This window comes from Aspergillus ruber (assembly GCF_000600275.1).
Source record: "Aspergillus ruber CBS 135680 unplaced genomic scaffold scaffold00009, whole genome shotgun sequence".
NCBI classification, from domain to species: domain Eukaryota; kingdom Fungi; phylum Ascomycota; class Eurotiomycetes; order Eurotiales; family Aspergillaceae; genus Aspergillus; species Aspergillus ruber.
The window spans coordinates 731,033-742,791 of NW_024467305.1; the positions used below are offsets into that span (position 1 = coordinate 731,033).

Sequence of the window (11,759 nt, forward strand, 5' to 3'; positions counted from 1 at the left end):
AAGTTAAAAAATAATTCATCTTTTTGGAGGCAATAGTGTTATAAGAAGAGCATTTACTATTTACTATAATTGAGAAAAATTGAAGGCCAATAACAATAAACCTAGAAGAATTCATTACCTTATTTTAAAAATAAAAGCTTTTATACATGTGTCAGAACCTGGCTCCTGTCGTTTCGTACCTATGGTCTTAATTAATCAAGTTTCAATTAGGGGATACTCACTGAGTGTCCTTCACGACGTCATATATGAATAATGACTCCTAGTATCTAAATACTCAGTTGTTTATTTGGTTTAGTACGGACTGGTCAGAACTAGAGAGATAAGTAATGCCTGAATTAACAATATTAATCACGAAAACTAAACTGAGTATTATTATGTAGCCTACATTTCAACTTTTTAATTAATCGTCATTTATTATATTAAAATTTCTTTCATAATGTATAACTATATAAAATTGGCACCCTAAAGTTTAATGTATTAAACGCCCTTAAAATATATACAAATCAGTTTTGTGGTTTAAAATCGACGATATCAGTATCCATCAGAGTGTGAAAGCTTGACATCTTAACGTCGCCCATACGGCTCGACACTATGTATAAGACTAATAATGACAGACGACACCAACATGGGTGGAACCCTGCCGTACAGTGGTTATAAAAATTCCATTCATCCTCTAAATAGGTTTCCTTTCCTTTTCTTTCTCCAGACTCGATATTCTCATCGATAGCTACAATAGCTCAGATAGGAATACCATTTCGCTAGTATCTACTATTCCGAGCCCGTGACACAGAGTTAGGCTTATTATGCTGCTATCCATACAGTGGTCTGGAAGTATACAGAGGCATGGATTCGGATCGAGAAAACAGGACATATGGAACTAGTAAATAGACCTCGGCATGGTTACCCAATGAGTAGAGATCTCTGCCCATTACCCATCCCCATAGGCCCATGGGTAGCAATGTAATACCCATATCCCGCCCATGGGAGGGGATCGACTACTCATAGTTAACCCATCGAATACCCATGCATGCGTAACTATCCTAATTAGGATGTATTAGGGTGTCACTGGCAGCCCCGTGACCCTGCCGCGAACCCGCCGGTCTGGGGTTGGGGCAGAGGGTGCCCGCCCCGCTGATTTTCGGGTGCCCCGCCCCATGAGCTGCCCCGAACTAACTATGATTGGTGTAGTGCGATATCCGATTGAAGATTGGGTATAACACGGAGAATCTCGGGGTTTTGGGCCGGGGCATTGCCTGCCAAAACCCACCCCACCCCGCCCCGAGTGACACTCTAGCAGCAATGGATGATACATCACAAACGCAGCTACTCAGCCATGTCGCCAACAACTATAAAACCTCTCCATTATCTAGATAGATTTCCTCTTTTCTTTTCTTCTCCAGATTCGATATTCTTGTTGATGGTTACAACATTCTAAATAGGAATATTGGCTCATTATTATCTACTATTCCGAGTCCGTGACAGGTAGCCCATGGGCCTGGCGAGGTCTACTAGTAAATTTTAAAAAGATAGCATTAGCCATCTATTCATCATAAAATGAAGAAACAGCACACTTACGTAGGCATGTTTGGTTACGCCAATGGGTATCAGAAATTAAATTTACAGTATTATACACATCATCCCCGAGAGATTTATTGGATGGATGGTCTCGAATAGCAAGGCCACAGCAACAAGCAGCGTTCAAAGGTAGCATCATGAAGTATATCAAACCTGGCTTGATTGGGTGAAAATGGGAGTAGACTTCTCAATGTCGCCCTATCACTACTATCGCCGCTAGAATCAGTATTAACAGGACCAACGCTATATTTAATAGCAACACGCTCGACATACGCACCAGAAAACCTAGGAAAAGCCCTGACGGCTTTCACATAGTTCATGTTCTCCGTAGAGTGTCATTCCCAACCCGCAATTCCCATTTACTCCCCTAGGGAAGGGTCGGGTTGGGAAATGTGGGAAATGGGAGTGGTTCATATTCCCGAATTTCCCATTACATACTATTACAATACTTAATCCAACCATGGTTGGAATATAGTACGCAGTCTAACTGTCCGGCACGAGAAGCTGAGAATTCTAATTAATTACTCAGTTTTCCGCGATACATGTCAGAATGGACAAAGTCATAACATTCCTAATGATTCTTACTTAAGATTATTAGCTATTCAAAAGTGTTGAGCTCCAAATTCCATCATTATTCTTAATCTAACCATGGTTATATCATGCCCTTTGGTGGATCTTTTCGGTTATGTCTATAAATTGTGTGCTAATGCGGTCCAAATATATGTATATATATATTGTATTGGAATGGAGTCGTAATTTCTTGTATCAACTAATTTAGATTTTTCCCTACAGAATCTGCCACTAAAAAAAAATACAAAAAAGATTAAAAAACAGAGAGGAGTTTACTTTATTATATATATATTTTCAGACCAAAAAAGATCGTTAATTATAGATATAATGCGTGGTAAATTTGCATCGAAAATACAAGGCTACAATAAGGCAGTTGGATTGGGAATAATGGGAACGGGAATTCCCATTCCCATCCCGGTTCTAACTGTAGTTAGTTTAGTGCGTCCATAAATGGTTAGCGCTGTCAATCTTTGGGAAATTTGGGAAATCCCCGACCCTTCCCGGTGGGAAATGGGAATGGGAATGGGAAAAAGATTCTCTTCCCAACCCGCATGCGGGTTGGGACTAAGGTGCCCATTTCCCTACCCTACCCGGCCCGAATGTAACTCTAATTCTCCGAAAGGGTAGATCACTAGTAAGAAGCACGTGAGTGCTCTTTGATATTGCCGATCATGATTAAAAGTAGCTATGACTGAGAAAATTGAATAGCCAGTTTTGCAGGTAGATATCGCGTTGATGTTGGCCCTGGTCTTGACTGGCGAGATCTCAGCAGGATAAAACCACAGAAGAGGCAGCCATGTTGCACCAAAGCTGGCAATGTAAGTGAAGAGGCCCACAGCAGCACCTTTTGCCTATTTGATCCCAGGAACGCCATCTGCGGCGAAAGTAACAACAATGGAGGTACACTGGCCAATAACGCCCCACAAAAAGAGCTTGCCTCTCCCAACTCTTTCTATGAGGAGTCAGGATATATTAGCAAAAATGGAATAGACGGTCATATTGACTCCAAGGGTCATGGATCTGAACTCGGATTGGTTCAACGACTGTTTAAATAGGATGGGAAGGTGGTAAATCACAGCATTACAGTCACCAATTTGTTGGAAGAACTGGGACGAACAGCCTAGATGCATTTTCCGGAGGTATTGGGTCTTCACACCACTGAACACGGCAGATAGAGGTGTATTTTCCGCTGCTTCACCTGAACTGTTATACTAATTAACCTCTTCTTACCCTTGAAACGGTAAAGGTTATGTACGCCTTATGATAGCCTCAGGTCAATATTGAATGAACTGACACTGTAGGAGTATAATTGTATCTGAACATGGTGTAGAGCAAGGCGCACAACCCTGGATTCCCGCGAAGAAAGGTATATAAGGGTTTCTTAGCATGTTTACTGGAAAACGAGTCCGGCCTCACATCGGGTTTTCACTCTGCTCAAAGCCCTTACTTCCTTGCTTGCATATGTATGAGTTGCTTTCTAGTTGAATAGTACTTATGTAACAAATGTGCAGTATGTGGTGCAAATCTCTCATAATCTCCAGTTCTCCACATAAACGCGTTTCTCCAGCGATCGATTTCCGAAGCTGAAGTGGCATTTGGAACCCCCCACTAAAATGTAGAGAGATCTCGGAATGATTGACCCGAGGAGGTGGAGTTCTCCAACATGCTTTGTTCATTATTTTCCTATCCTGTAGGCATGGCGACGTTCTATGTACATCCTTCTAAGGCCACCCTGTGAAGGCTGTATATTTGTTGTCGGAAATATGTCAATGCAGTGTCAGCTTTGCGATGTTAAATCACATGGCAGAATACTGACTGAGCGTCATCGAATGTTGTGAATGCTGTATCTCTCGTATATGACCATCCCTATTTACTCTTATGGAGAATTGTGCGGGGTACTGGCGCTTATGCCCCAAATCACCTTTGCTGCCTTCTCAGGAGGATCGCTGTTTATCCAAATGAATTTCTGGCTTACTTATTACAATGGCAGATTATGGAAACATTGGGGAAGGGAAGGGAGAAACCTGTAAATAATTTCGTAAAGAGTTAGGGCTCAGAGTTTATAACCCTCATCTTCCCCAACTAATCGTTATAAGAAAAGGAGGAACTTGCTGCTTAATGCTCCATCAATTTAGTATTATTCTTTTGACAGCATATCAAATTACACTATGAAAAAGTGATGTGTGGATGCATAAAGATGGGAAGTCGAAAAGAAATGGATATGCCCAGGTTGTTGGATCGATTATTGGGCGTCGGTTTTTTACCTATTTCATCAAACAGAAAAATGGATTTTCTTGGCTCACTTTGCTTCAGTCCAGACTGTAGTGTTTTGATGGACCTCATTGTGGTCCCAGGAACGACGCGTTCGGTATGTCAATCACCCAAGTGCAGAGCTAGCTGTAGCGTCTAATATTGAGGACTTGAAGTTCATCACACTGGAGCCCGATGGCACCGTCGCCAATAATACGTTGTGCCTCCCTTGGCTGATTGAATTGATACATACTTCATAAACTGATATGTGCCATAAGGCCAATGTACTGTGCGCATGGCATGCAAACAAAATTAAGATGAAACTAGTGTGAATGTCAGACGACAGCTTATCATCTCTATCCTGTCAGTGTCAGTGTAGAATAGAATCCTTAATGATGGCATCGGAAATGTGACTACTATCAAATTCTGATATGCCTAGAGCGACCATGCAGGTGGCATGTTCATGCTAAAATGGACAGTCATTGCAGACCGCCAAGGGAAACCATGACCTGGCTTGTGTGAAAATGAGTCCCATAAATAAATTGGGTACATTTGACTGTTATAACATCTTTCAGTAAGATTTCTTGTTCGCAATTTTACCAAACCGCGATAGCGCAGGTGGTAAGGACCTTCCGAGTTCATTTAACAAAGAGAGAAAAAAAAAAAAAAAAAAAAAAAAGGAAAAAAAAAAAAAGGTAATATTCAATCTTTCTGTGATGAAAGTAAAACGTGGTCATAGATGTACAGGAACCCTCACCCTAACGCCAAGAAAGAAAATTCCAATGTAGCAAACGACGCTTGTATGCGTATTCTTTGAAGCGCTCTGTGTCCCGAAAATAACCAACGCTGTGCCAAGAGCAGTGATTCATTCATTGGAACCGTTTCCAATGACTTGATAATACGGCATCGAATCATTGTCTTATGCTATCACAGTGCAACCAAGGCCCGACAAATCACTTTGGACGTCCTAGTAACTGAGTATGGGACGGGCTGCGCTGCCGAGTTCAATCATAATCCGGCTGACTATTTGGTGATACATCAATTTGATTGATTGCAGGAAAGTTCCCGAGTGTTTGGCGTGGTTATTTCCCGTCGTCTTCTCCGTTTGGGTCCGAATTTATATTTGAGCTTTCGCACGGTCTCTTTCAGCCGGGTTGTAGCTGTAGCTCTATCAGTACAATGTCTCCCACACCGGAGAACTGGCACTGACCGAAGTAATTTCTCAATCAAATCAACATGGGTCATTATCATTCGGCGACAGCAATATCGCTTGCAACCCAACTGGTCCATTGCATCACTTCAAAGTCGCCCATCAGAACTTTGCTCACGTGGCAAGACAAGAAACCGAGCTGGAACTTGTGAAGCTTACCCATCTGGGATTCCCTCGTCCAGCAGCTGCAAATAACGCTCCCACAGATCCCCGACAACCTATTTCAAAATGCATGTCAGTAACGAACACAACCTCATGCGTTGATCCCTACCTTTCCGCACGAAAAGCATCGAATCGGAATGATCATTTTCTTCTTGATTCCGTGCTATTCCGCTTTGAAATCAATGAACAGATTAATAGGAGAAATGAGAAACGCTGTGAAAATCGTCTTAATGTCTTGTTGGGTTTGAAGTTTCTGCTGCAGATTATTATCTTATGCTCCATGGCAGAATGGCTGTTATTATTGGCTTGTTTCTGAAGGACCCACTGTTATATACACCAATCCAAATGTGGACTAGCTCAACGGGTCCGCTCTTGTTCCGTACAAGAAAAAAAAAAAAGTAGTGAAAGAGAAAGACACCCAGAAAGCCATTTCAAACCATTGCGCAAATTTTTATCTAACTGGCTATGTGCTTTCGATTCCGGAAAAATTCATTTTCATTTAATATCAAAATTTGAATCTCTTTTCAATTGACCATGGCCGGCGCAAGTCAATCTAGCCGGCTCTCCAAAAGAACGCGAGCCGATGCAGCGCAAAATCAAACAGCACATATAGACGAAAACCAGGCCAAACGGCGTCGGTTTGCAGGAAAAAAGACTGAGAGTGAGGAGGCCGCGGAATTGCCTGTATCTAAAGGGTTGCAAGAGTTGACTGTCGTTGATGGCAATATGTCCGTCGCAAATACCCGCGAATCTTCACGTACGTCTTGGTCATCGTCGCAGCTTGGGGCGGGAAAATATACCGATCTGGAGCCAGTTCTTACCGCAGATGAAGAGTGAGTGTTCCGTTTACTGATTTCTGAGTTCTGCTCCTAAACCTTATATATAGGTATTTGTTCCTCGCAGTTGAGACGGCAATCCATATCTACTCTACGGCCACTTCCCATCCTGTTCGCACATTACAAGCACAACCAAACCAAAGCATAATTGGATATAAGCTCTGTCCCATAAACCAGAACTATCTCTATATGTTTACTTCAACTGGATCTATTAGCAAATGGGAATGGGTTACCGGAAAGCAAACTTTACATTGGGATACATGCCGCAGAACCAGTTTTTTCGATGTCATCGAAGCTTCCGGGGACGACACACGTATTCTATTTTATTCCCTCTGCGAACGGAAAGGTGATAGAAGAGAAATTAGGGTGTCCACGTTACGTGATGGAAAGCTATTGGAAACAGTTGTTCTCGAAACGGATGTCCGAGTCACTCATATAAGGACTGCACAACAGGGCCAAGCTGTTCTTGCTTATGGCGGCCAACATCTTCTTCTCGGTATTGCAGATGGTTCTGGTCTTGACAATGTTGAACATGCCCAATATACGTGGAGACAGACAACCTTGCCTGTGAACATTACTTCTCTTGATGTCCGTGAAAACACTCAGCAGAACGCCCAAGATGCGAAAGCCAGGAAGGCTTCAGAACGATTAGACCTCGCTGTAGGCGAAACAGCCGGGTCGATCTTGATATATCAAGATGTTTTGGCCTTTTTTGCCAACAGTCAAGATACTCGTGACGGAGGGAAGAGTTTTGCTCCAAGGCGTTTACATTGGCATAGAGGCCCTGTTAATGCGCTGCGCTGGTCGAGAGATGGTAAGCGACCCTGATTTAGAATTTTAAAATGAAGCCATGCTGAATTGAACCCTAGGGAACTATGTTATATCGGGTGGACACGAGTCAGTCATGGTACTATGGCAGTTGGATACCGGTAGAAAGCAATTTCTGCCTCACCTCTCTTCTCCGATTTGCAAAATTGTCATTTCTTCCACAGGAAATTCATACGCAGTCAAATTAGCGGACAACTCTATAATGGTCTTGTCAGCAAGAGAGCTGCAGCCATATGCCACTGTTACAGGTCTGCAGGTGTCCCCAAAGATGGTCAAACTCAAAGGTCAATGTGGCTCAAATGCATTATCAAGCACCACGGCAGCGGTCCTACATCCTCAACATCCTGATCAACTGTTAGTGGCGGTTCCGGCTTCCCGCCAGATGTCTCAAGATGGCCATTGTTCGGCGATCTCACCGGTCCTTCAAACCTACAACATTCACACAAACAACCATATTTCGCGGCAAGCCCTTGCACGGACCAACACAACCGTCCTTAAAATCAGTCCGGAGGGGTCAGAAATTACTACACCAGACATTAAATTCTTGGATATATCTCAAAATGGGAATTGGATGGCTACTGTCGACTGCTGGAGCCCGTTCCCTCAAGATATTAAGGCTCTTGGTCTTAGCAACACTGGGGATGGTAGAACAAACAGCCACGAGGAGACCTTCTTGAAATTTTGGAAATGGAATAGTGTGTCAAGTTTGTGGGAATTGGTTACTCGCATCGATGGACCCCATTTCTTGGACGGTGGCCCAACGCCTGTTCTTGGCCTTGCTTCTCGGCCCCGCAGCAATGAATTTGTAACCATCGGGGCAGATGCGGTAATGCGCGTTTGGTCTCCAAATTCGAGACCGCGCAGCGGATTGCAAACAGGGCCCAATGCGGCGCAGCAGCTGGAGACTTGGAAGTGCCGGAATATAGTCGACCTTAAAGGAAGCTTTGGCCCAAACAAAACCGAGCATCTTAGCACAGCCTGTTTGACCTTCTCCGAAGATGGCTCGGTGCTTGCGGTGTGCCTACCGTCAATGTCAACCGCAAACCCTGGTCCTGTTCTTCTGTTAGATGCACAAAGGTGTACAATTCATTACAGTAGACCTGGTGCATGCTCTGATGATCCATGTGCAGTTAGGTTTTTGGGACGTCATCTTATCGTTGCGTCGAAGCGTGCAATCTCTGTGTGGGATACGGTTGATGACTTGGTTAGGATTCCGGCGTCGCCGATTGATGGTTTATCTACTGGGAGATCGCAACCACTTTTAGCAGTCAGCCCGAAGACGCGCACCTTTGCAGTTGCCCTGCACGATTTGCAACATATGAAGAAATCCCGCACTGCGCATTTCCATGTTCAAGTATACGATATCGAGTCATTGCTACCAGTGTTTTCCTTTAGTGTCGGGAAGTGTCCACTTGTGCTAACCTCTGACCCGCGCTCTGGTGATTATATCATTGTGGATGCCGGAGCCTCTGTGCAGCGATTTGGCTGTTCTGATAGGGCTCCTCAGGCCACAACCCCCCCTCGTGAGCTACCTAGCCGTCTCAGCTCTGGATTGGCGGATTTATTCGGAAATCAAACTTCTGCTTTACAAAGTACGATCACGCTTGATACGGAGAGGGCACCTTCACAGTCTGGAGGACTGTCTGGTGTTTTTGGTGAAGCACCCTCGTTTGTTTCACCCCCGGCCAATGTTCTCTTTAGGAATGTTGTGCAGTCTTTATCTGTTAAGTGAGATGGATATGCAGGGCTAGTCCCCTGCCTGTGGTCACACTTGCAAATACGATAACAGTATAGATTTCTGTGTTCATGTATTTTCAATTTATCCTATATAGCGTACCTGCCAGCTAAATCACATGTCGTTTCCATGTCCCTTCTTCCTCGCTGTGATGCAACAGAGTTTCCATTTGCTTTTCCAAATGCATTGTATTGCTGCACTTGGCCCTAGAAGGACTATACGAGACCCTTGAAACATTGACACCATGCATGGAAGAAACAAAGTTGGTTATATCATGTCTTTCAAGCAAACTGAAAACAATGCTTTTTTCCCATGCACATGTGTCAGATAAGCGTCAAGGTCAGAATCTTCATTAATAAAAAAGGAAACCTCGTTTCCGTTCTCGTCTTTGTCGACACCCTCGATCTTGACGATACTACAACCAGGATAACGAGCCACGACAAAGTGTCGTAATTCAGCAACAGACCTTGATGTCAATTTCTCAGCCCATGTTTTTGATGATCCATGCTGACTTTGAGGGCTAATACGGAGATAAAATGGTGTGTGCAACACAGTTGTTTCCAACATGGGATCCACATACTCAAATGAGTTCTCAGTATCATGCTCACCCGTGGTTGCAAACGAAGGGTCGTTGGCGGCCTGTAACAACGAAGGGTCTATCTGCATATCTCCCAGGTCACTTGATGCTATTGGAGCACTCGCTAATGCTTGTGAAGCCAGCGTGCTGATACCATTACTGATGTTGCCACCGAAAGTATGGGTGTCATCACTGTCGTTTGAAGCGGGGCTTTGCAATCCAGAGTGAGACGCTGATTGCTTCCGAGATGAATCTCTCTTTGTTTGATCATCGCGGAGCCGCTTCATGACATCGCGACAGAGAACTTCAAGAGCTTTTGACCTTGCAGTATGATTTGAATCTGCTGGACCAGTTGCGAGGATTTGTTGAAGTAGCTGTGAGTTTTGAATCCATCGTTCTTTGAGCTCATTCCAGTGTTCATCGCCAGCCTCCAGTTTGCTTGTGAAATGATCCGCTTTCAATGTGTCGTAAAATGCATTCCTGATTTGGCGACTCTCTTCTGGGTTGATACCAAGGACATTTTTGGCCTCAGCGATAGTCATCCGTCTTTCCAAAGTTCTCATCCGCTTGGTGACATCAGTACACACAACGTCGAGAGCAAGAGCCTTTGCATCGAGCTGGTCAGCCCAGAAGACTTGCTGAAGGTGCGGTGACTCGTGTATTAGTTTGTCCTTTGCCTCCTGCCATCTTTCAGGTCCAGCGAGAGTCTTTTTAATGAACCCGGCTTGTTCACAAATTCCTTGAAATTGATCCCTAACTTGACGGTACATGGCATTGTCTAGGTTGAGATATTTCTTACTCTCATCGATTGTGGTTTCGGATGGAAAGCGCGGAGGTCCTGGTGGATCAGCCGGCAGTCCGGCCCATCCCCGAGTACGACGGCGACGCTTCCGGGTAGCCCAACGCTCTGCACTTTCTGCTTTCAGGCGATCTAATCGCTCCTTGCGCTTCGCTAGGACTTCGGGAGATAGACCAGGTGACGGTGAACGTTGAAGCGCCGCTTCAGATGGAAGGGTCCCTGTATCATCAAATGGCCCTTCAGTTTTGTATACTTCCTGCTGGAGGGCAAGCAAACCCTCATCCTCAGGCTGTTGTACTGGGTTTTGCATATTGAGTTGTGACTTCATTCCATTGGGAACACGCAATAGCCACCGATTTTTAGCACGCACCCGCATAAGTTCTCTTTCTTTTATCTCAAACCCTTCGTCATTCAGAATCCGTAGCATGTCACGTTGGCCCGTATTTCGCTCCCAGAGTTGCTTGACACGCGCAACGAGTTCCGCGTTCTTGTGCGCCGGATTTTGTTTCGATGGAAAGCCCCATCTTCTGAATTGGGTCTGGAAAGCGCGTTTACTGTGAGATGTTAGTGATGATGCGAAATTTATTTTTTTTTTTGCTAGTGTATTAATATATATATATACATATAAGCAAAAGGAAAGAAATGTAGAAAAGAGTAGAAAAGAGAACTTTAAGTTATTTGAATTTAGAGGCAAGCACGTGGTGTACTTACCTAGGTGCAAACTGATAGGCTGTTTTCATGTAATCCATAATTTCCTCCAGCGCCTTTTTATCTTTGATATACATCTGATAGCAGATTTCCCTCTTTCCATCCCAATCGTAGACCATGATGGGCAAATTGAGCTCACGGAGGCGCTACGCGCCTCCAGATTGGAGGTTGCGTTCTCAAAAGGTCGTACCCAGCAACCACCAGAGACAGTGGAAATCTGTGGAGCGGCAGGGGATACGTTAGGCGTCTATTGTCGCTCTTGTACACCGTAGTTCGACTCTCAGTTGTGCTGTCCGGTACGCCGTAGTAGCAGTAGCGCGGAGGAAAGAAGTCTGGCGGAGCAGAGGTCTCTGTTGTGCACTTTTGGGTCCGCACCACGTGACCTACGTGTGCTCTGTAACCATTCATACACAAGTGAATACAGTTGAGGCCACCCGACCGTAGACCTCAGCCCACCCTCTAGCTAGTCACGTGGGATAAGGTCACCCTGGCCCACGAAGGTGGGCTGA

At 44.5% G+C, this 11,759-nt stretch overlaps 3 protein-coding genes across 3 annotated transcripts; 1 reads left to right on the forward strand and 2 right to left on the reverse strand.

Moving 5' to 3' along the window:
* Nucleotides 1-5,105: 5,105 nt before the first annotated feature.
* EURHEDRAFT_411495 (DNA-directed RNA polymerase core subunit RPB10) lies at nt 5,106-6,021 on the reverse strand. The gene is made up of 4 exons (XM_040781635.1): nt 5,877-6,021; nt 5,765-5,823; nt 5,606-5,692; nt 5,106-5,555 (listed from the first exon to the last, which is right to left on the reverse strand). Exons 1-4 carry the CDS (start codon nt 5,910-5,912, stop codon nt 5,513-5,515), a joined length of 225 nt encoding a protein of 74 aa, XP_040640014.1. The 5' UTR covers nt 5,913-6,021; the 3' UTR covers nt 5,106-5,512.
* A 280-nt stretch (nt 6,022-6,301) lies between these two features.
* EURHEDRAFT_453487 (WD repeat protein) lies at nt 6,302-9,163 on the forward strand (the record flags this gene model as incomplete). The annotated part of the gene is made up of 3 exons (XM_040784122.1): nt 6,302-6,600; nt 6,654-7,417; nt 7,473-9,163. The coding sequence occupies 3 exons, from the start codon at nt 6,302-6,304 to the stop codon at nt 9,161-9,163; spliced, it is 2,754 nt and encodes a 917-aa protein (XP_040640015.1).
* Nucleotides 9,164-9,196: 33 nt separating this feature from the next.
* EURHEDRAFT_530278 (Clr5 domain-containing protein) lies at nt 9,197-11,567 on the reverse strand (the record flags this gene model as incomplete). The annotated part of the gene is made up of 3 exons (XM_040787142.1): nt 11,254-11,567; nt 9,470-11,096; nt 9,197-9,229 (listed from the first exon to the last, which is right to left on the reverse strand). The coding sequence occupies exons 1-3, from the start codon at nt 11,367-11,369 to the stop codon at nt 9,197-9,199; spliced, it is 1,776 nt and encodes a 591-aa protein (XP_040640016.1). The 5' UTR covers nt 11,370-11,567.
* Nucleotides 11,568-11,759: the final 192 nt, after the last annotated feature.